A 25,024-nucleotide genomic window follows, 5' to 3' on the forward strand; every position below is an offset into this window, starting at 1 on the left:
GTAGTAACTTCTCCTTCAATCGCTCATATGTGGGCGTGTCGGGCACTTTTCCTTTCCTTGCTTCTTAAACTGCCAAAGCGAGAAAAATTGACCGGTACTCCAACATCACATCGTACCCACGTGGGGTCTTCACTCCCCCTTTTTTCCAACAGCAAATTAATCACAAATTCCAGGGCATTTTTTACTTTATCATTTCGATTTATTTTAGTTTTTAAATATTTATTCTCTTGCTTTCGTTTAGCTATTACAAACTAAGGGCTTAGCAACTAGAGGATCCTTAGACTGGTGAACATTTTTACAGCTTTTTGCTAGAACGTAAGAAATTACACAAGTAGCATCACACACAAGTGAACAAACGTATACTACGGTCTATAGCTAGGCATGTACATCTATATAATAACTGGTAACTAGACTATACTTAAAAAGAATCCTCCTGCGTTTCGTACTTCGATTACTCCTCGCCTTCGATTTTATTCGTTGGTACGTTCCCATTTTATTTCGGTTTTATACAAGGGTTTCTTTTCTTTCTCCCCGATGATTACTAAAAACAACTTTTTACAATTTTCCCCCTCTTCTCAGGCGTGGAATGGATTGGAATGGAAATGTGAATCGCAGCCTGATCTGATCCCCCTTAAAACAGGGATTGCCGGCTGCTTAAGTGCACTTGGGTTGCTTCCATAAAACTTGTTTAGGATTAGTTAGTCCTACGCTACAGCTACAGTTACAGATACTTATATGGGATACTTAAACTACGGATACAGATACGGATTCGAGCGAATTCGGTTCGAGTTCGGTTGCTAGTCTAGGCTCTAAATGCTTACAACTTATGGCTGTTCCGGCTCCTGCTGCTCCTCGCTTTTTGGCTTTGTGTGCAAGCAAGTGAGTTTCAGAGAGTCTTTGTTGGCTTTGTTGTCGTTACTGCGATTGCAGTGCGTCCTTGCCCAAATGAATTCGAATTTTTTAGTGCTATCCAGTATCCGGCCTGAAGGACCATTAGCATTTAATGGTATCTCAAGGGTTTCTACTCTAACTGGTATCGGCTCACCTGGGCACATTTGCAAAGCAATCCTAACTTAAGATATGTATGTTATATATACAGCAAACTAAAAATGGGTGTGAGTGTTTCGATATGTGTTCGTGTGGGGGTGGTGCAAGTAATACTATATGCATGTACAGCTCCAATTCTCTGCTCTACATCCGTGTTCCCACATTTCCCCTCTGACTGGGCTGGGGGGCGTGGCCGTGACGTGGCAATGAGACGTGAGGCAGGTGCGTGGGTGGCCCCGCCCCCAGGGGAGAAATGGATGGTGATCTCGTGGCCAGGGGCGATAGAGATGGCGAAAATGAGGGTGACATCGCTGATGAGGTGCTGAAACTGCCACTGGCCTCGTGGCCAATGGGCGATCGTGGCAAGTGGGCGGGGGCCAGGCTCAAATGGGGTGGCAGCCGCATCGGTAGGTTGATGGCCCTTGGCGCCACATTGGTGAGCAGGGGAGGTGGAATGTGGGTGGGTGGTGCCGAGGGTGGTGGCTTCAGCACCACGCTTCCTGCTCCCGCCGAGGAATGGGATGAGGAGTGCTTGCTCTTGGCGGATGACGAAGCTCCACTCCCACTGTGCTCCGATATGGTGTCATCTTTCAGTCTCGCTATTTCGGAAAACACATGCGCCAGTGGCTGGTACTGCGGACCCCAGTCCAGGAGGTAATCCCAGTTGTAGCTGCCCGTCAATTCCTCCTCACTGTGAACTATAGAGCTCAGGGAACCACCCACATTACTTCCGCCCACGACAACGGGCACCGGAACAGGGACCTCTCCATAGCTGCTCATCACACCATGTCCATGTGTGATGGCCGTTCCGATGGTTCCTATGGAGCCCGCCGTGGTTCCCGCGTCGTCCACACTGCTTCCTCTTTCCGAACCCGCTCCTGTCACATCATTGAGCTTGGCATATATCAGGTTGGTTATATCCGATCTGGCAGCGGCATCATCGTCGTGGAACATGTGCATCGGGTGACTGGATCCGGCCATGCTGGACGCTCCTCCACCGCCGCCACTGGGATCATGGTCTACAATACCCAGGCGAGCCAAGTACTCCTGTGTGTTCTGAACAGATATATCCGATATTCGGCCATCATCACTACCAGCCCCAGCTCCTCCGTTGCGGTGATGCAGTGGTCCCTCGTTGATCATGCGAATCTCCTCATCTTCCCCGTCATCCTCCGCCGATCCCCGGCCACTGGAACCGGATTGCTCAGAGCCAGACAACTCGGAGGTGGTAGCTGCCCCCGAGCTGCCAGCATGTGGTCCAAACGGAGGAATCTCATCGTACTTTGGAGGCGCGAATTGACCAGAAGCCGCTCCAGCCGTGCCACCAGTGATGCCTCCTCTTATGGGGATCGTATCGAAGGCACTGGGGTCCACATAGCTATTGGAACTGCCCACTCCCACTGTCTCTGAGCTGAGATGAGGCTTGACCACATTCCTCGGTTTCTTGCTTCTCATGTGGATAAACAGAAAGATTCCGGCTGCAGCGCAGAGGACTAAGAGAAAAGCCACCAGTAGACCAATGGCCCAATCACCCATGGAGCCACCTGAAGAACCACCAGCACTAGCCAGATTTGTGCCAGGATGTGCCAAAGGATCCAGGGCAATCTCCACAACAGCCATGCTGGACAAAGAGTTGTGACGTCCCGAGGATGCCGAGATAACTAGGCTGATATCCCGACCATCCATATAAAGATTGCCATCGCCGTCGCCATCTAGTTTCAGTTTCCTCTTTATCAGAACAGCACCACTGCTGCGGTTGACCTTGAAGTGCGTGTGAGGGGCACTCAGCTGGTAGACCACTCTGCCATCTGGACCACTGTCTCCGTCAGTGGCTGTCACTTGACCCACCACGAAGCCCTGGGGCAGAGCCACTGCCGCCGGAAGCACGAACCTGTAGGTGCGTTCGGTAAACTGTGGGGTAAACTCATCCTTGGAATCGATCTCCACTCGCACAGCCACTCTCGCCTTCTTGCCGCCCATGTCGGAGGCTTGGAGCTCCAGGTCATAACGCTGCCTTTGTTCGTAGTCGAAGACGAAGGCGGAGGTAACTAGACCACTTTCCGCATCCACTCTGAACATCTTCCACGAGCTCTCGTCGCTGGGAGCAGGAGCAATGCTGTAGTTCAGTTGGCCAAAGGGTCCCTTGTCCAGGTCACTGGCATGGGCACGGAATATGGAGCTGCCGACGGGTTCGTTTTCAGCCAAGAAGTGAACATATTCGGAGAGCGGGAACTTGGGCTCATTATCATTCTCATCGTGGAGTTCCAATCGGAAGGGTTGCAGACTGCAAAGAGGTCTCGGGTGATGGCTATCGCAGGCTCGAATAATCAGCTCATAACTCTTGGCCCCCGAATCGTAATCCAATCGATTGTTCACAAAGAGTACACCAGTCACCAGGTCTATGGTGAACATATGCTCATCATTACCAGAGGTTATGTCGTAAACCACTTCCGAGTTCGGGGTGTTCTCCTGATCTGCATCTATGGCCTGCAACTGCGCTATGGAGTATCGCAGAGGTGCAAGTTCGCTGATCTCAGCCTCGTATTTGGCACTACGATCGAAAATGGGGAAGTTATCGTTAGCATCCAGGATAGTGATGATAACTGTTATTCCAGACGAAGAGTTTGAGCTGGCAAAAGGTACAGATCCATGAGGATGGCTCAAAACCAATCTGAGTTTGTACAGATCATTACGTTCCCTATCCAGGGGCTTGACCAAAACAATTGCTTTGGACTGCATCAACTCAAAGGTGGATTCTTCATTTCCAGAGGCAATGACAAATGACTGATCGAGAACATCTTGACCCAGCTGGAGAACTACGGAACCCAAGGGAGCTGCCTCGCTAATATGTGCCCTATATTGGTTCTGCTGGAACTGCGATCGCCCTGAGCCATTGTCACTAGCCTGAACTCTCAAGAGAGTAGAACTCTTCATCGAGGGTTTCCCCGAATCCTTGGCTATAATTCCTACAAAGTAATCTCCGCTGGGCGAAACTGCAGGCTGTAAGCTACTCATATTAACGGACACAACACCACTTGATGGGTGTACCGAGAAGCCTCCCAGGGCTGGTTCAATAACGTAAGTAACCTTGGAGTTATTGCCCTCCGAATCCGCGTCAGTGGCGTTTACTGTTAGGAGCTCCAAGTCCATGGAAAGACTCTCACCAATCTCGTTTACAGCTGGCAGAATGGCGAAGTAAGCCGGAGGCTGTTGGGCCAGGAATATCGGGGCATTATCATTTTCATCATTTACCCTTACTGTCAGGATAGTTCGAGCTTCGTGGGCTGCATCCGAAGCAATCACCTCGAGTTCGTATTCCTGCTGTAGTTCATAGTCCAAACGACGCTTCAGGACGAGCTTCCCACTATATCGATCCAAGGCGAAGATGGAAAGGTTTTCTATTTCCAAGCTGGATTCACTACCAAGGCGATATGTCAGAGCGGGATAAGTGTCCACATCGTTGGCTGATATCGAGGTAATTACGGCTCCAAGTTCAGTGGCTGAAAGAGAAAAAAAAGAGGGGAAGAACAACTTTTAAATAAGGAAAACTGGAAGAAGGGCTGTTCATGGGAATTATTTGTAATGTTAAATCAGTTAAAAAAGTTGTATCTAAAGTTTTTATAACTTACCTTCACTGACAGTGACGAGATTGTTCGGTGGAAAAGTGGGCTGGTTATCATTCACATCTACGATCTGCACCCTTATCGTCGCAGTGCCCGTCATCTGGGGCACTCCCTCATCCGTGGCGATGATCTTGAGCTTGTATATATCGCGAATCTCCCGATCCAGCACAATATTGGTCTTCACTATGCCGCTGAAGGCGGGTTCAATGACGAACGCATTGTCGTGGTTGCCATCAACGATATGATATCGCAGCCGAGCGTTGGAACCCGCATCCGAATCGAAGGCTTGGACTTGGGCCACAAAGGTACCCTTGCTATTTCCCTCCAAAACGGTGGCCACAAATTGCTTTTGCGAAAACTTGGGGCTGTTGTCGTTCTCATCTTCCAGTTCGATTACCAATTCTGCGTAGGTGGCCAGGAATGGAGCATCAGTGCTGCGGGCAACTATCACTACATGAATCTCATTGGGTTCACTGTTGGTCAGGGCGAAGGACGAGGATGTGGCCCTTTGTGATCGGGTGGTATTGTTTGTATCCTCCTCTGAGGATTCCTCCATTTCCTCCTCATAGTGCAAAGCTCGGCCACGATTTAAGGCTGACATTGAGGGGGTGGCAAAGCGATCGAAGTCAAGTAGATGGGGCTTATTTACCCTTATTTCGCCTGATAGAGAATCTAAAGACAATATACCGTCTTCATTCCCAGCTCCGAAGGAGAATTGCACCTTTTGCCTTCGACCATCGCTTCGGAGGGCCACAACCTGGAGAAGCTTTGTGCCCGACGGAGAGTTCTCCTTTATCTTTACTCTATAGGTTTCATTTTGGAAACGGAGAACCGGCATTCCTTGAGGGGCTTCTCCTATTAGGAGCTCAATGAGACCCACACTGGACTGAGGGGGATTCCCCTTATCCCTGGCAATAACCTCCAGCTGCAAAAGCTTTCCAGACTCACTGGCCAAACTCTGTGAGGCACTCAGGGCACCCGTGCTTGGATTTATTCGGAACTTTCCACTCACTGCCGAATTTTCCGCCTTCAGCGAATAAATAACCTCTCCGTTCGCACCCAAATCGGCATCGTGGGCCTGAACCTTAAGCAAAGTTTGGCCAGGCTGAATGAGGGCAGGGACCTGCCCTATATAGGGATATCGCTCGAATACGGGTCTGTTGTCATTAACATCCAGCACGTTGATCTGCACCGGAACCGAAGCCTGTTTCACTGCATAACGTCCTCCGTCCGTGGCCAAAACCATGAAGCTGTAGCTCGCCTGCAGCTCGCGATCCAGTTTTCTGCAATGGAAACGGGGAGAGAGGCAAAGGGGAAACGATTCAATTAATGGCCTGAACACGATCAGTCGGCGATGGGCGCCGCTTGCGACACTAATTAGGTATCTCTGGGAGCCCCTGCTCCCTGGCATACAATATATAATCGTAATCCCACCGACAATTAGCCACACGAAATGATTCGCAATGGATCTAGGCAGGAAGAAAGGGAAGAGATCTGACAAGGTGGCGTACACTGAGAGAAATATATCTTGGTTGGCGATGAAATTATTTTATGCTTATTACTTATGCTTTGCTAATTGATTAATATAACAACAACTTTGTTTTGACATACCTACAGGATGCTATAATACCGAAACTGTTCTGGCACCCATAGATCTGTTGCATATACTTAAATAAAGAAACGATTGATATTAACTTTTCTAAATAATATTGTCACTTGATTTTTAAAAAACTTCTGATATTTGTAATCAACACTGTTGATACCCCTAAATCTATAATTCCCAACCTGTTCTAGTGCAACACTCAACTGCTAGTCTAGGTCGGCTACCTATCGGCTATTGAATGCATTTAAGACTTTTCTGATTTGTATTTCAATTATGTAATCTTTACTTTAATTAAATCTAGGTCCTGTTTTTCCCCAGTGCTCTAGGTTGGGGGATGAGTGGTAATTAAGTCATTTGTTTGTGGTCTTCCCACTGGAGATGCACACTCGCATTAGCATTCGCCTGGCTTGAGTTGAGTTGAGTTGGCTTGATCTGCGGCCTCAGTTGACTCGTCTCTTGGACAGAAAACTAATCCCGGCAGTCGCTATCACGCGGCTCTCTAGAGCTGCACAGCTCCCCTGGAACATGTTTGATGCCACAAATAATAAACCTAAATGATTACAATCCTTCGCAGTTGCAGTCGGCAGTCGCCGCCATTCCATTCCATTCCGCGCTTGCATGTTGGCCAATAAAACGAATTTAGCAAATTACAAGCTCATCCCGGGCAGAGGGCCATTTTATGAATTGAATCAGTCAAACTGAAGTGAAGGAACAGCGAGTTGGCTTGTCCAGATCCCAGAGCTCTCAGCTCCTCGGCTCTACATCCACCTCCCCTTTTTTGTTTAGGCTGAATGTGAAACAACAGCAGAAATGCTTTCAAGGGTCAGTCATCAGTCGAGGTTGTTGTTGTTTTTGATCATCAGGCTCGGACTTGGGATTTGTGGTAGGAAAGGAGGGTTCGGGGAAAGGGTTGGAAATGAGGGACAGGCGACGGCGAACAAGCCAAGTCTGGGATTGGGCCTAGACTGATCTTGCACTGGGGAAAATTTTTGGTTTAATATAATTGAGAGATTACTTGTTTAAGGAACTAAGGTTAAGTACTTCCTTTAAGATAATAGTTGAAGAACACTTCATTACTTCGAAAGACATAAAAGGTAGCCAAACTATATTATCAGTAGTCATTTTCTAAAATATTTTTAATATTTTTGGCTGTTTTCAATGTGTTGGAGGTATATTTCCTAAAATGTTTTCTAATACCTTTTAATTTCAGGATTCCTTGCATATTGCTCTTTTTTTAGTGTAGTGGTAGCCCTAAGCTCTTGACTCTGCTCGCTTGTCCATCGCCAGTCAGTCAGCTAAGGCCAGGAATGAGAAAAAAATGAAAACTAGCTACATCGGCCTAAACAAGCGGCAGGCGCATTTTTGTCTTTTCCCCTGTTTTGTTTCCCTGTCGTACGGACCATGAAGGCAAGTTAAAGTCCAATCCAGGTACCAAGTTCCGAGCTCGGAGCTCGGAGCTCCAATATCGATTGCAAGTCCAAGTGCAAGTCCAAGACTAACAACAACGTCACGAATTGTCTCTCCGTCCGTCTGATTGTCTGCTCTACAATTCTGCTCTGTGTGCCATTACCTCTCCATGTGGAGCTCCCCGATCTTTATTCTCGACTCTGGTCTTTTCTTTATTTCTTTTTTTCGGCGGTGGCGGGGATTTCGTTTTTATTGTTTGCCGACAATCAGCGAAAGATAAAAATTGGTACATGACAGCGGATCGCGTTTGTATAAATGGCAACACTGACGCTACTGTCATTTCGAGTGCCCCCTGCCCGGGAACTCCATTCCTGCTTTATTCTCAACCTCCCTCCGGTTCCAGATCCTCCGATCCCCGATCTTTTCTGGCCGGAACTGAGCAAGAGCTATGTCAGACGGAACAAGCAATTGTTGTCATCATTGATTGTCAATAAGCATAAATTTGCACCAGAGGGGGCCCAAGAAGGACCCAAGGAAAATGCAGAGAGAAAAACCTCTAAAAGAAATGCCAAAGTCAGATGTTTTCAATCGAATAATATTTTTAAACATTTACTAAGCGAAGGCTTTGCATAGAAAAGCATAGTTTTTTAGTCAGCTAGTATTATATTTATCAGTTTTAGGCCCTTTATTTTCTCCCTGTGGACAGTCAGGGATCCAAGAACACACATATGAGGACAGGGACTCATTGAGGATTCACGTTGGACTCCATTTCGAGTTTCGGCTCCACCTTAAGCTATTTATAGGAATGTCTGTAGGAGGAGATGGGGGCAAAAAGTGGCCAAAAGCCGGAGGACAGAGGGAGCGGTGATGACAGGAGACGGATTCGCAACATTGTCGCTGGATGCGTAGGATGCCCTGATATACCACGGATACATCGATTTCCATGCCGCATTAGTCGGGGAAATTATGGCAATGCTTTTTTGTCGCGTCCTTGCTCGAGATCGGTCTTTCAGATAAGATCAAGCCAAGCAATGACCTAAAGGAGATCCCCTAAGTACACCGACTTCAAACTTACCCAACGGTGGTGATTAATCCACTCTGACTGTCGATGGCGAACTGCCATTGGGTTTCGTTGGCCAGGGAGTAAACGAGTCTGGCGTTCACGCCCAAATCCGCATCCACGGCACTGATCTGCACCACACTCGATCCCAGTGGCGCGTCCTCCTGCACACTGGCGATGTATTTGCTTAGCTTGAATCTGGGGGCATTGTCGTTCTGATCCTCAACGAAAACGGTGATGTTACAGTGTCCCTGGCGACTCTTGGGCTGTCCCCGATCCGAGGCCTGGATCTGTAGGCTGTACATAGATTGCTGCTCTCTGTCCAAGGAAAGGACACTCAGCTCCCCGGAACAGGCATCGATGCTGAACTTGTTGCCCAGATTGCCGCCTGTTTGGAAGATGGAAATAATAACACAAAGATATTTATATTTATTCAAAATAACACAAGCTTGTTCTATATATTATTCTTTTTGCTTGTGCATCTGCCCATTCTCTGCCGCCACACACAAGCGAAAAAATATTATAAGGTAAAAAGGTAAATAATAGCTGATTATGTAGATAGGGTTTTCTTTTATCTTACCCGTAATACTGTAAATAAGATCCGCATTTGGACCTTCGTCCAGATCGCTGGCAACCACAGTGTGGATAACACCCAGTTCACTGTTTTCCGGAACAGAAAGACCATAACAAGATCCTGGTCGGAACTCCGGGGAATTGTCGTTGACGTCCCCTATCGTTATGTAGACAGTGGCCACATCAAAGTGCTGACCAATCGAAGCCTCTCCGTTGCTGTCCGAGGAGCGTTGCTTCCTCACTGCCGAGGAGGACGAGGTGGCCAGGCGGTTGGCATCTCTTACATAGACGGGCAGGACATAACTGGCCTGCGACTCTCGATCGAATTGGCCCCGCGTTGTGATGATGCCCCTCTGCCAGTCCACGTGGAACAGATCATTGGCCACGCCAGCGGGAATTTCATAGCTTAGATTGGCTGTGGAAAAGAGGGTGAAGAAAGTAGCGTTGGGGTTATAAAAAATGTATGGCAAATATAGTTTACAAAGTAATTCAAGGAAAATCTCTCAAATATCCTTACCATTTTCTGCACCGTGTAGAGACTTGGCAGTGACCTGCAGGACGAAACTTCCGCTGGGAACATTTTCCAAAATCGAGGCATGATAAACAGCCTGCAGAAATCGCGGTGGATTATTGTGGCTACCTTGCACTATAAGTTGAAGATTTAGAGAGCTTTTCTTGGACTCCGGCTGCCCATTATCTTTGGCACGGATGACGAGGCTGAACCGTCCACTCTTCTCCACATCCTCGGCGGCCGGAGGCAAGGACTTAACCAACTCAATTATCCCTGTTTGGGAATTGATCCTGAAGCGTCCCTCTCCATTGCCACCTGTGATTTCGAAGGTGAGGCGTCCATTGTCGCCCGAATCCGCATCCACGGCCACAATGTGGGCCACCATCTCGCCAATTCTGGTGGCATCGCTTATGAAAAGACTGGCTGCCTTGCCACCACTTGTGTTTGGGGATACAAACTGCGGGGCATTATCGTTGGCATCCAGAACACGCAGTCTCACGGTCACCGAAGTCTGAAGTCTTTCGGTTACATTCGAAGACTGGTCCAGGGCCTGGACAATCAGCAGGTACTCCTGCACAGCCTCGAAATCCAGGGGAGCCTGCAGGCTGAGTGATCCTGTCAAGGAATCCAGCCCAAAGAGAGGCATTGCCTGCTCCTGACTTTCGTTCAGTTGGGGGAAATACCGCAGCAGGCGATACTGGAGCTCTCCATTGGTTCCCGTGTCCGCATCCGTGGCCGTAAAGTTGTGAATTATTGTGCCAAGGGGAGTGGCCTCGCTCACCTGTGAAACGCATAGGAAATGCAATAAAATATAACAATTAAAACTTGCGGTATCAAGTTTTATGACCAGCGATTAAAATCGTTAAAGACAGAATTAACTGTGAAATGAAACTTTCTATCCCGAGGTTTCCCTAACTCCATTACAAATTGACGGAGTGTATAAGCAGGTTTTAAATTCCTAGCTTCAGGGGTACCCAAACTAGTGATGTATATATTTTTGTTTAATTACCTGAAGATCAATGGGATCCTGGGGCCATTCGGGGGCATTATCGTTGACATCGGCCACTTCGATTTTGACCGTGATGGCGCTGCTCTGAGGATTATTGCTGGCGGTGGTGTCCAGAGCTCTTATTTCCAACCTGAATTCAGACTGAACTTCTCTGTCCAACAGACGAGCCACGACGAGGTTGCCCGAGTGACGATCAATGTCGAAGGCGGCCTCAATCAAGTCCTTGGTAAGGGGATTCAGAGTGTAGGTGACCCGCAGGTCCTCGAAGGACTCCTCCACACTGTTTCGCACCACATCCGCCGGACGTTCGCTGGGACTGATGGAACCGACCACATGGCCCACGACGGCATCCTCGCGTACCTGCGCAAATACCAATTATAGATTATTTTCGTGGCTTATTAAGAGGAATATGGGAATATGGGAGTATGGGAGGGGCGGCCGAAAAGAGGAGGATGCCGACTTCTTGGGTCGCTCTACTTGGACCTGGTTGTGTTGTTCGGCGCGTATCTTAATCTCAACAACAGTGTTGAAAATCCAATCTTAAAGCAATAATTCATACTTCAAGATTACGAAGGCAGCAAACATTTAAAAATTTCATTCCCCCTTCCAAGCCGAAAAAAGAAGAGAGGCGAACAGAACAGAGGAACCAGAATCTGGAGAGGAAGCCCGTCCAGTCTCAAGTCTCAAGTCCCAACTCCCAAGTCCCAAGTCGCCGACCAATGGCATTAAAAAGAAATTATGCATTCCGACCAAGTTGGCGGCCCCGAAAATCACTGCAGAAAAATGTTGTGAGCCATATGAGCAGCGGGTTCTCGGGAGACGGGGATGAGGGGGAAGAATCTCCAAAGACTGAAGAAACTCCGCAGAAGAATTTAATATGCAAAACCGCAAAAACCGTTCCAAGAGGTCCCTCCGACCAAAAAAATGGAACGAAACAAGAAAGGTTCTCTCTTGCAGTGGGTATCTTTTTTCATAAAATAAAAACATTGCAAATATTGTTTGGGTCGCCAAAATGGAGACACAAAAATGACAGTCACGAGATTTATGCCCCGCCAAGATTACGCAGTTGGCTGCCTCAAAAAGGGCGGGGGAGCACTTGGAAAAAATGCGGATGCCTTAAAAAGCAATATCGCCAGAAAGGAATATTCCTTTATTTCAGAAAATTCAGCTTCTCAACGTGGGAATGCCTTTATCACATTAAATTTTATTTCTTATGCTTTATATAAACCGCTTCCCATAAAGGTAGTTATTTTAATTTCCAAATATTAGTAAAGTAATCTCACTTTTTGCCGAGTGCAAGGCTAACTAACGACTACTGGAGGCTGCGGTTTGTTCATTTCGGTTTTGGCCAAATTATTCACAGAGCCCAGCCACAAAAATGGCGAATGATTTGTTCTGCTCTTTTATGGCAGGCTCTGCAAGAAACGGGGAAAAAGGGTAAAAAGCCCCGGGGGTCTAAGGAAAGAGGGGCTCCGCTGCTGGCGGGGGAATTGCTTAATTACATCGGATTTATTTGTGGCAATCCGTCGCTGAGTAATTGGCATCAGCGGACGACGACGACTTTACGGCAGAGTGCATCTCTGTTAGTTCAACGCCAACGCAAAGGAACAAAGGCCGAAACGAGAATGCGGCGCGGTATCAAAGCGAAGGCAAAAGGCCGACCGAAATGCAACGAAATGTGTCAATTTTAATTGTGGCCGAAGCGGATTTAAGGGACGCACAAGGTCCCGACCTGGGATCCTCGGGTTTTGTTCTGGGGAAGATATCCCCCTCCTTGACAGACTTTGCCTTTGCGCTGCGAGAGGCAATTAAATGCATGTCAAAGCGTCGCAGCCATCAGCGGTTGAAGCCGCGTTTCAGTCCGAGTCTGAGGAAAACCCAGGACCCGGGGGAGCCCGCCGAACCGGGTACTTGGGAGTGGAGAGTATGCAAAACATGTGCGAATCGAACGTGATAAAAATGTTAAAGGGTTCCCAAGCGAAAGGAAGGGCAGGGAAGCGGAGCAGCAGGCCGAAATCTAAGCAGGCGAGTTCCTCGAGGCACGAGGCTGCTCCTCCTTCAACCTCCTCCGTCCTCCGGTTCTCTGATCTCTCAACTGACGTCTCGAATCGCACTTAATAGGCCTGGCCGAGATCTCCCCCTTCTGGAGGAGGCGGGAGTTCGGCATGAGGAGGCGACTTGTCACAGAGCATAGTGACAATTACGCGTGCGCAATGAAATCACCGACAATGGAGGAGGATAAAGAGGCAGTGCACTGTGAGAAATTTGAAGAGTAATTTTAGGAAAGCGCGGTTCAGTTGATAAGCCTTGTTTCATAATGGGAACACAATTGTTTCCAAGTTTTAAATAAATGTACTTGGTCCTTCGAACCGGATGAGTATAAACTAACAACTAGCTTTTCTAAATATTTCATCCTTCGAGCTGGACTACATATAGATTTCTAGTCTTAGTAATCTTCCGAGAAATGTCTTTTTGCAGAGTGTAAGTTCGGCTCTCAGGGCTTTAAATGCAAATCGCGACACTTCCCACGTCTGTGGCACTCTGTGACATCTGCTTCCGAGCTCTTTAAAGGGGCGGCAGTGGGAGTGGGAAAAGCACCAGGAGGCGGAGGTGACCAGGAAGGGATTCGGTCGGGCAGAGTCGTGTTCTCGGCCATTGTCACGTGAGGCTCTCGGCTGCGGCTACAAATCATCCGCCGCAACAAAGGCGGCAAGGCAAAGGCACTTGGCTAAAAGCGAGAAAACTGGAAAAGGCGACAAACGCGCTGCTCACGATCGCAGGGAAAAACGGTCGTGTAAAACTAGAAGCGTCAAATAGACAAAAGTTTTCCAGGAAACCAACTTTCTGGCCCCATCTTCGTACCATCCCAGCCCATGCCATCCCATCCCGAAGTGACCCTCGCATAAATCTAGCACTCACCCTGAAGACCAAGCTGGAGCTGGTGAATGTCGGGCGGTTGTCGTTCAGGTCCAAGACCTCGACGCGCAGCATCCGCACCGTTTCCCTGGGCGGACTTCCGCCATCGGAGGCGGCCACTCCCAGTCGATAGATGCTCCGCTCCTCGTGATCCAAGACCACGCGAGTGCGGATCACCCCGCTGCTGGGATCGATGCTGAACAGTCCGTGTCCATCGGAGTCCCTACCCTTGACAATCGAGTAGGTGATGGAGGCATTCTGTCCGTGATCCCGATCAATGGCTCGGATCCGCACCACTTCAGTTCCGGGCGGTTGCTCCTCCCTCACGCTAACCACATCCTCCTGCGGATCGGCGATCTCGGGGGCATTATCGTTGACATCGGTAACGTGGACGCGGACGGGAACTCGGGCACTTCTCACCGGCGTTCCCTGATCACGGGCCTCCACCACAAGGTCGTAAAGCTCGCGGAGCTCCCGATCAAGGGGCTCACGGGTGGAGATTTCCCCTGAAAAAGTGAATAAAAATCCAAGTTTAGTTATAAAAGCTTTTGGATGGTAATGCTCAAACTCCCAAAAATGCATTCTAATGAAAAATGAACTTGCTGAAATAATCGAACATAAAAAATACTTATTAGAGGTTTAACAACTCATAAATAAAACGAAGCTCTGTAAAGACTTCAGCTTCCAACATTTTTATGGGGTTTCAAAGTAGTTAAATTTTTCAGCACTCACATAATTTTTCAATAAACGGGAAATATAATTATTTTTCGGAATATTTACGAATAATTTGAAACGGGTTTTTGGCAACATTTTCATGGCTTTTCTAAAAAGTTATGTTTTTAAGACTTGCAGAATTTTCTGATAAATGTGAAATATGCTCGTAATTTTGATTTTTTCGTCAGCAACAATAAAGTTATCCAAATAGTTCGGAACAGGTTTCGGGGCTTTGTTAGCTTACTAATATTTAAAATTAAATTATTCCATATCGAGGACTACTTTTGCCGCACAATGGCAGTCAGAGGGGAGTGGGTGCATTGTTGCCGCCTAACTGGGTCGCCGATGATTAATGCCCCCGAAAGAAATTCATGTCATGCGAGTGCCAGCGGAGTGGAACCTGTTTGCCAGGATTAGCTGCACGAGATTTCCATATTTAATTTAAATGAGACGAGACGGAGAGGTGTCCCCTGCAAAAGTATCCGTGAGTACCGCTCGCCTCCAGCGGACACGCACATGGATGTGGATGTGGATGCGAGGCGAACTTGGACACGGACAGTGGCTGGATGTCAGGCCAATGATATTCCATTGACGGATGAGCTGACAGCGTTAAAACTGTTGTTGCCCGAACACTAATGGTCAGGCATCGGCATCGGGATCGGGAATCGGGCACCGCGTTTGAGACCCACTACCCAGTCGAGATCTCGGGTATCTCGGCGATCGCATTTTATCGCTTGGCAGGAACAGGTTTGCCATGCGCTTGATCTATGGGCCAGTGGAAAAGCAGGAGATGCACTGGGAGAAATACCTCTGAAGTTCTTTTGGTATTTGGTGAAAAAACAAATTTTAGAAAAGAGGGTTTTCTGAATATGGCAACCGTTTTATTGGATACTGTGTGCGTACCGCCAGAGCGGCGGCAGAATACCAATCTTTAATAAACTACATCACCAATTGAATTCTTTTTTAAAGCATTATGTAACTAAACGACAATACAAGCAAGAAAGAAATTCGTAAGAAATCATTTTAAAAATGCAAATCAGAGCATCTTCTTTTTCTCCGTGCAAGCAATGTGAGCTGGATCTCCTTTAGAGCTTTGAGGAGCAGTAATGAATGACCGTGGGTCATGGCTGGTGGCTTGACAGTTGCCACCGCCACCGGAGCCGCGTTGAGTGAGTTGTTCGCTGTTAGAGCGGCCTTAATTTATGGCCAAAAGGAAGCCAGCCCGACTCACCTGTGACGGGATGCACCTGGAAGCTGGAGTTGGCCGGCAGCAGGCTGTATCTGATGGCTGCATTCTCGCCGAGATCCAGATCGTTGGCGGTGACCACTCCCACAACGGAGCCCCTCCGGAGGTTCTCCTCGATTCTGAACTCGTACTTGGATTTCTGGAACTTGGGATCGTTGTCGTTGGCGTCGAGGACTCGAACTATGACCCGTGTCTTGGCATGAGCCGCGGGAGTGCCGTTGTCCGTGGCCAAAACGGTCAGCTGATAGCGATCCCTGGTCTCGCGATCCAGCGGAGCACGCAGGTATATCCAGCCGGAGTTGGGGAATATCCCAAAGTGTTGGGCCACATCCGAACTGCTAATGGAGTTCGTGACATTGTCCACTCCGGCGTCCACAATCCTATAGGTGATCCTGGCATTGTTGCCCGTGTCCAGATCGCTGGCATTAACCTGAATAATCTGAAAATAGAGAAGCGGTGGAGCGGTCAGAGACAAAAGTCGGAGCACGGAATACTAAAGTGGGGAATGCATCAATCATTTGGGACCGAGAGCAGCCAAGAGTCTGCGTCTGTGTATCTGGCAAACCTCTGGAGAACTCGTTTCCGATGCCAAAGATATGAAGTGATTTTATGATCAAAACTAGTTCAGGCCAAAGAACCGAACTGGCTGAGCTGAAGGGAGGCCGAGAGCTGGCACTTGGGAGCCAAAGATCCAAAGAGCCAAAGAGCCACAGTCTTCAGTCGGTAGGAGCTCCTCCTGGGTGTTGAGATATTTTCAACGCGATATGACGGCCGCCTGACAAAAGCGTGACTTTTAGTGGCTGTTAATCAAATTTATGTGGCCCATTTAGTTTGCATTACACAGATTTATTTTTCAATAAAACACCCTCAGCAGCAGCCATCGTAATGGAAAGGCCTCTTAGGCAAGAAAATACTATTCATGCAATACTTAAAGTTATTTAATACAAGCTTTCAGCTAATGGATGTTTAAAATGAAAGATATAATATCTTTAATAGTTACCTGTGCATTAATGGAACGCGATTCGGATACATTCACCGAATACTCGTCCCTTTCGAAGACTGGAGGATTATCGTTGACATCCTGGACATCCACCAGAATGGTCAGATTCGTTGAAAGACTGGGAGCTCCTCCATCGGAGGCGGTTACGATCAGGGAGTGGCGTTGCGAGGTCTCGTAGTCTAAGTGCTGGGACAGAACCAAGTGGCCAGACCTCGCATCGATGGCAAAGAGCCTCTTGCCCGAATCCCTGACCAGGCTGTAGCTAACTTGGCCACTGCTTCCCGAATCCTTATCGTGGGCGTGGGCAGCATAGAGAGGGGCTCCCAGTTCGGCATTCTCCGGCACGGAAATCCTAACCACACTAGCCTCGAATTCCGGGGCATTATCGTTGACGTCCTCTACTTCGATGTTGACCTGGGTGTGTCCATACACCGGAGGTTCTCCCAAGGTGGCTTGGATGTTCAGCAGCACCTGGGACTTCGCTTCGTGATCTAGGGGCCTAGCTATGCGTATATTTCCAGAGCTGGCTTCTATGCTGAAGTAGCCATCGGGATCGCCAGAGTATATGGAATACCTCACCGGACTGCGATGAGCTGTAAATTAAAAAGAAAAATTATTTGTATTAAGTGTTTATTTAAAAATGTTCTATGCCTAAGTAAGTCCAGTAAGTCCTCTTTGATATACCAAGATCTTAAGAAAGGAATTCAGGTTAACGTTCTCATTTCGCGAATGATGAAAGATCACTGCAATTATTTCTTCCTCATTCTTTTCCTTCGGCATATAAAGTTGAAGGAACTTCGAAATACGAAATTAGGAGCCGCCGCTGCTCATTAAAAGCCATTCAAAGGCCTCGACAATGAGTTGCAGGAACAATAGAATCGAGCTGGAGAAGGAGCTCTCGTCACCGATTGACACATGAGGCAGGTAGGAGTGGATGGAGATGGAGATGGGGCACCACATATAAAGAATGGGGCATGAAAGGAAGTGCACAGCGAAAGCAGCAAATTAAACCGCAAAATCATTTTGCATAGCCAGCGACGATCGTGGATCGTCTGGGACTCATTCCGACTTGAAGTCGGACTCTGGAGCTTGGAGCTTGGAGTCTGAAACTGGAACTGAAAACGGGCCCTTGTATCGTGCCCAGAGTTCGGTTCAACTCGATGACGAGGACGTCGTTGATGGGTGCAGATTTCTGCCGAAATTTGCGTTTGAAGTGTTTTGCTTTGGCTTTGTTGCTTTGGCTGAAAAGACCCAAAAAGCCTTTAACTTGGACTGTGTGTGTGTTTGCTTGAATGTGCCTTGGGATCTTGGGCCCTATTATTTTTTGAAAAAGTATTTTAAATTTCAAAAAATGTTAAATGAGTGCTTAATAAATCAGATATGCCACAGTGAATAATTTAATGTACTCTTTTCGAATAAAATATCTATATCTTGTAAAGGGTATTTAAAAAGCTAATATTATGTGCATGTTTTTTCTTTGTCTTGTCCTAAACCTCATCGTGTGTGCATATTTTGATTTCCAGATCACTGAACTAATAAATTTGCTTAGCAAAAATAAAATACTTCTAAGGATATGTTACTTACCGGTGTCCCCACTCGTAGCTATCACCGAACCCACGACCGTGCCCCTCGGAATGTCCTCCTTGACGTAGTAATTGTATCTGGCCTTTTCGAAGATCGGAGGTCGCTGCATGGCATCGATGATGCTCAGAAAGACGACGGCATCGGCAGCGCTCCTTTGATTACCGCCATCGGTAGCCGAGATGTTCAGCATGTGCATGGGCTGAGTTCGAACGGACAGCATGTCCGGACGGGCCACGAAGATCTCACCGGAGGATCGATCAATCCGGAAGATTCCCGCCTCGTTTCCGGCCACAATCCTGTACGACACCTGGCCAAAGATACCCGAATCCGGATCTGTGGCCACCACGGCGACAATTGGCGTACTCGAGGCTTGCGTCGGGGCATTCGAGGACTCCCTCAGGGAAACATTGTATTCCCTGGGATAGAAAACCGGTCGATTGTCATTCACATCCGTCAGTTGCATTTTAATCATGGCCGTGGTGCTCAGACCTCCTCGATCGGTGGCCAGTACGGGAAATTCGTAGCTACTCCTCCGCTCGAAGTCGAGTTCGCCAGCTATGCAAATCTCCCCGGAAGCGGAGCGCACTTCGAACTCGGTGAGGTGCTTGAATCCTTCGCCCAGGGTGTAGTTCACCATGGCATTTACGCCACAATCAGGATCACTGGCAGAAACCTGAAATAAAACAAAAAAGATTTCATAAGAATTTTTAAAAATGCAAGTTGAAAATAAAACGGTTATTGTGTCTTTCCACATACCAATAATTTGTGTAGATACTCAAGAAAATGTGGAATAAAATTGCAAATTAAGAGCATGGTTATGTATTGCATATTCCAACAGGTACAAATGAAGTTGTCAAAATTTTAATTTGATTTACAGGCAGCTGCTGCCGTTGGCTTTTTGGGCTCCCGTTCCGGGGCTTATCTCCCTGCGCTGTTCAGGGCTTAATTTGGCAATTTGTTATGCCCGGGATCGAGAGTTGCAGGCTCTCCGCCCCCGAAGTGCCGTCGTATCAGGCGAGTGTCAACTTAAATTTGAGCCCAAGACCCGGGGTGAATCACTGGCAGAAAGGTTGCCGGAGCGCTGGAAAATGGGGGCAATGACCCCGCTTAATGGCAGCCAATTAGTTGGCATTTTGCGTAATCGACATTTGCATTCTGTTGGCTGTCTGTCTGTGTGAGCCAAAGGAAACGAACTGAAGAATGGGATCGGGGATAGGGTGCTGGAATGACTGGGAGTTGTCTTATAAATAGCCAACCAGCGGGGGCAGGCATCGATCGCATTTTGACGCCAACGAACAAGCCGAGAAACCAGCAATTAAAACTGTCATTATTTCACTTTAAATAGGAGGCGGAGGAGGTTGGAGGCCAGGGGAGAGCTTTTCCTTTCCCCTTACCAGTCGAAGACAACTTGAAAAACAAACGAATAAAATAAAACTGTGAGGACAGGGCACACTGGGATAACAAGGATTGAACTACTCAAAATAAATCATCAGAATCGCCAGAAATAATATTTAAGTTAAGTAAGGACCAAACAAATTTACAAAGTCTTTAAAAAATGTAAATGTAATTCAGAAAGTAAAAGCGCGAATTCTTCAGGATGCTTACATTAATTGCTTATTTTAGCAAGATCACCGGAAGCCAACGCTCTGATTTTTTCGTTGTGTACCTGAAGCCCTTCCCCAGACCGTCAGTTTAGAGTCCAGACTGATATGCATTTAAAGCGAAACGTGTCCGGGATCCCAGCACCCAGTTGTTTGGCTCCTCTCGCTGAATTTCAACGCTAATTACACTTTTTATAAGTCTGGTTACTGGGTACTGGGACTTGGACTTGGTCGGAAGCCTGGCGGAGATCTGCTTAGATTGTTGCTGCGACTAAAGACTTTCATTAAGCTTAGTTGGGCAGCAGTTTAAACCCGTTTAACCCGGCCGGTGAAATTGTCGCCAGCCAAATGGACGGGGGCAGTCCCAGTTCTGCGATGGGATGCGGGATACGGGATATGGGAGCTGGGAACTGGGATGGGACGTCCTCAGGCCAGAGATTGGCAATTTTATCTGTCAACAACATGGAAGTTCTGTGCAACTGTTTTCGAGGATCTGAAAGAGGAGGCGGAAAGGGTCCAGTGCTAAATAAATGCACGCCCACACGAATCGAAGGGGATTCTGTAGGGATCGTGGGCTGGAAATAAAACGGGCAGAGGATCTGCACTTGGAGAAAATCATTTACTTGTCTTTGTATAAGCAAGCTGTTGTGGTAACCTTCTCATTTTTAGGGACTCCATAGTAAAAATGTGAGAAATTTCATAGTTCCCACATTCATCTCACTTGGTTTTTATTTCAAGTGTGATCTCAGCCCTGATAAGCTAAATAACGAACAGAAGATAGCTGCCTTTGGGGTTGTGGTTATGTCCACAGCAGAAACAGGCAGCAGTGAAAGGCAAATCAAATCGAAGGCAGTGAAGCCCCAAAGCCAAAGCCAAGTGACATCTTCCAGGCAGCCAGAAACATAAAAAAATACCCAAAAATAAATATCAAAATGCAAACAATTCAAGTTCGTTTGTGCCCAACACGCTTTTCATATGTACGGAGTGAAGAAGTCGAGAGTTATTCATCTTTGTCAGCACGCATTTCTCACACTCTCCTGCAGGTGGGGATACCAAAAGGGGGCAAAAGGGGCAGGTGGGGCAGCTGGGGCAGCATTCAATGACCAATTATGGCCTAACAAGGCCTCCAACTCCAAACTCCGACTGGGACTCCGACTCCAAAAGTCCCAGCTTCTGCTTTCGGCTGCTGTTGATGTATGCAAATAAGCTGTCAAAAGTAATTTCATTCAATTACCTTATTTAACGTACAAAAACCAAAACGAGCAGAGACAGAGCAACGGAGAGGGATGGCGATAAAGTGAAAGAGAGGGGGCGACGGGGAGTTGGCTCAAACCAAAGCAGTTAACAACAAAAGGATGAAGATGATTGCTGGAACAGAACGCTCCTCAGCAGCCGTGCGGATGTTCGTGGTTGCAGTTTGATTAACACTTGTGCACTGGCAAAAATTGTTAGTACTTCGAAGTTGGAAAAAAAGGCTTAGAAAAAGAGGTTCATTTACAAAACCTCATTTGTAATATCGTTTTCGCTCTTTTTTCGCATTTTCTTGCAGTGCCAATGGCGCAGCATCGGCAACAGGGCAAAGTCACACCACAGTTCTGGCTAATAGAAGTTGGCCAAATGTCGGTCGTGTCTCTGGCGTGGATTATCACCGAAACGAGTGGAGTGAGTGGCGCAGAGCCAAGTCACTAAAGTCTCTGAGTCCGAGGCCAGCGAACAGTTTTGATAAGACATCCCCGGAGCAGGGAACTTTGAGGCATTGCGACTGTGGAACTCTGGGTCTCTGGGACCAAAACTCACTTCGCGAATCGCAGCGTGCGGCTGCTTGCATATTTCTTATGCAATTTCCGGCAGATGTGGATGATTTAGCTGGCCCCGCCGCAACGACCAATACGAAATGTGGCTGATGAGAAATGGCTACGTGCTCACAAGTGCCGGGTCCGACTTTACTTTTTGTCTTACTCGCCTCGACTTAGCTAGAGCACTTTTCGGAGGCCCCTCTTAGCACACGCCTCGACAGTCGTCATCAATCCCCTGCCAATAATTCCAATTCGGTGTGTGAAATCCAATACGAGTCCCCATTCCAATTGAGGTGAAGAAAGTGTTTGCCATGTGGGCGTCGTCGCTGGGGTTTCGATGTTCCATTCCATGTTTGGCGCGAGCAGAAAGCGTGAAATGTCTACGGTCTTCACACAGATCACTCTCCCCACACTGGAAGAAAAAGCCCAAAAGCCCACAGGATTTCTTGGAAATCAAGGTATTTTAACCAATTCAATACTGTAAGTAATCATCTTTACTTTTCCGCTGTGCACCTTTTTCACCCCACTGCGGTTTTATCCAACAGGTGATTGACCAGCAATCGAATTAGTTATAAAGACATTTACTTCGCTGAGGGCTCGGCGATGAAGACTGTCTTCTGCGCACCTGGAGAATCCGCTGCGGCGTGTGAAGATTTCACACTTTTGCCTTGATTAGTCACGGGCCTCGCATTTCCCGAACTCCCCGAACTTTTTCGCGGGGTCTCCAACATGGCAGCTGATTTATGTTGACGCCTTATCAGGGCCCCTCAATATTTATTGCAATTTTTATAAATTATTTTTTTCGCTCTCTCAAAAGATGCGCCAGCGAAGAGCTGAAGATTTATATGTGAGCAGATGTGATGGGGCCGCACCACCGGGAAAGTGGTGCAGCTCAGGGGGCGGGGGGCGTGGCGGTGATGGTGATGGTGCTGCAGCGAAAGGTGGGAACGATCTATTTCTGTTTACTTTTCTGTGGCTAAGACTGGGTTCTTCCCCTGATTTTGTTGTTCTCCCCGTTGTCGCTGTGCATCGTCAAACACCAAAAAGCAATTCTAACAGTTGTTGCACCGCTGCAGCACCACTGCACCACCATTGCACCACCGCTGTGCCGCTTGTCGTGTTATTAGGAATTTTTAATTTTCCGGTATAGATTTCTGACTTGTTCTCCGCTGCGTTCTCTACGCTGTAATGTTTTTCCAGCACTGAGAAATAATATTGCAGAAAGCCTTCTTATAAAAGTCGCATGTATAATACCATAATCAGAAGAAAATCTTAATAATAGAATTTCTCAACTGAGATAAAAGTAGGTACAACAGAGTCCTGCAATAACGGAATTAAAAAGCAAATCATTTCCTTGTAATATAGCCCCATTTATTTTTCCCAGTGCGATTCTTCTCTCCGCGCAATGGAGCATTTCTCCCAGAACTCCACTGCTCCACCTTGTCTCTGAGTGGTGCAGTGGTGCTGGGGCATCATCAAAATGCATCTAACAAGGTTGTTAGGTGTTAAATAAGTGTGCTTAAAAATTTATCTTGTACATTTCTTCCTTCATTTGATTTATGTTGGCTGGCACTTGGCTCTGCAGCTGTCTTCTTAGCCAATGCCAGTGCCCATTACCATTACCCCGATGTGCCACGCCCCCCTTACGGTTGCATCGTTTACGGTTCAACTTTTGAGAGGCGGCGAGGCAGGACTCAACTTTTGCTTTCGCCGCAGCGAGAGAAACAGCGTCTATTGATAAATCAAAATACCAATAGATGCGTGAGCAGGGTGGTGCAGGGTGGTGCGGAGTGGGGCAGGGTGGTGCAGAAGTGGGGGAGATTTACATTTACCCGCTGGCCATGGACTTGACTGCAGATCTGCGAGGCTGCGTCTGCAAATGGCCAAAAACATGCGAACAACACAACACAACTGGCCAGGGAAAAGGAGGAAAATGTTTTGGGTGGAAAAAAATAGAGGCGAGTGGGGGAATGAATGCGTTTCTTGTTTTTCAAATGCCTCTACTATTTTTCCTGCCGCAGCTGCAACAAGCTGCACCACCCGCCTGGGTCTCCTCCTCCTCAGCCCCCACTTCCCCGTGTCCAAGTCCCATCCTGCGATCCCAAACTCTGAATACAACTATGACTGCGATGATCGATCGTTGCACAAGTTCCCCAACGATGTTCGCTGGAATGTGCGTCGGTTGCCGAGTTTGCCGAGTTTTTCTGAGTTTGGATACTGCCAGCGACAAAGTTCACGAACTTGAATCGAAATCAGTTCCTGTTTGGTCGCCAAAAACAACCAGAGAGGAAGGTGAATTCTTTGCCAGTTTTGTTAATTTTTGCGGTCCGAAATTATGGACATGTCAAAGGGGAAAATGTGAATAATGACTCATAAGATATTATAAATGCCAAGCTGCAACTAGCATCTTAAGAATTGTTTAACAATTAAAAGGTTAACACATTCCGATATTCCGATATTTCCATGGTTCCTAATTGTACAATAATGCGGGTTCAAAGTGAAATATTGGCGAATTAAATAAATATACAAGGTAACTGACCGATGTTATTCAAAGAATATATTTTTCAATTCTAAGTTAGTTTTACAATAAAAATTTACATGAAATAAATATTTATTACAAAATGACCCCCCTTTTATTACTTGGAAAACTTTAAGTTGAAGTTCATTAAATAAATTCAAGTTGCAGACTGATTTAATTAAAGTCCCATTTCTTATATAGCCTTAAGGCCCATAATATTCTCTGTTTTTAGCCTCCATACCAGTTCTTGTCCCTTTTTTATTCCCTTTGTAATCGGAGGCGCTAATCAATGCCTTCCTCATTAAACTGCAGTTCCTTCGGTGGCAGATGCAGTTGCAGCTAATTAAGTTGGATGCACGCTCCAAAGATTCTGGCCTCTCGACGCTAACGAGTAGCCCTTTTCCCCTGTCCCGTTTCCCTACGCCCCTGTGCCGGTCCCTGTCACCACCTACTCTTCAGATGCGACTTCACCCACACAGGGAATGAAATCAAGAGCGACAGGAAGTCATGCCCATGACAGCAGGCAACTTCTGGCTCTCGGAGCAGCAGTAGTTAGCCAAGAAATGTCGTCCAGTCCGGGCAATAAAACATTCTAATTGGCGCCTCTGGAGAGGAGAAAATCAGAGGATGGACGTGTGGTCACACCTCCCGGAAAGTGTCGCCATTTCCTGGTCTGCACAGAGAGAACTGTGTGTAATATGGCTTCAAACTACCTTGGACCATATTAATATCAAAACGATATAGTACTAAGAAAGTACTAACCACGCACACAATAAGTGTGGCGGCTGAAAATATCGTAGTCCCTGGAGATATACA

At 47.3% G+C, this 25,024-nt stretch overlaps 1 protein-coding gene across 1 annotated transcript in view; it reads right to left on the bottom strand.

Annotated features, from left to right (window-relative positions):
• Nucleotides 1-282: 282 nt before the first annotated feature.
• ds (dachsous cadherin-related 1) overlaps nucleotides 283-25,024 on the bottom strand; it is a 72,035-nt gene continuing 47,293 nt past the window's right edge. The window contains exons 3-12 of the mRNA XM_017089323.4: nucleotides 18,294-18,966; nucleotides 16,710-17,302; nucleotides 15,695-16,148; nucleotides 13,753-14,255; nucleotides 10,834-11,193; nucleotides 9,831-10,605; nucleotides 9,321-9,728; nucleotides 8,756-9,128; nucleotides 4,677-5,953; nucleotides 283-4,547 (exon numbers count right to left, since the gene is read on the bottom strand). Coding sequence (XP_016944812.2) covers nucleotides 1,192-4,547; nucleotides 4,677-5,953; nucleotides 8,756-9,128; nucleotides 9,321-9,728; nucleotides 9,831-10,605; nucleotides 10,834-11,193; nucleotides 13,753-14,255; nucleotides 15,695-16,148; nucleotides 16,710-17,302; nucleotides 18,294-18,966 — 8,772 coding nt within the window. The 3' untranslated portion in view covers nucleotides 283-1,191. The remainder of the gene's footprint in view (nucleotides 4,548-4,676; nucleotides 5,954-8,755; nucleotides 9,129-9,320; nucleotides 9,729-9,830; nucleotides 10,606-10,833; nucleotides 11,194-13,752; nucleotides 14,256-15,694; nucleotides 16,149-16,709; nucleotides 17,303-18,293; nucleotides 18,967-25,024) is intronic.

This window comes from Drosophila suzukii, chromosome 2L, assembly GCF_043229965.1.
Source record: "Drosophila suzukii chromosome 2L, CBGP_Dsuzu_IsoJpt1.0, whole genome shotgun sequence".
Taxonomy (NCBI): Eukaryota; Metazoa; Arthropoda; class Insecta; order Diptera; family Drosophilidae; genus Drosophila; species Drosophila suzukii.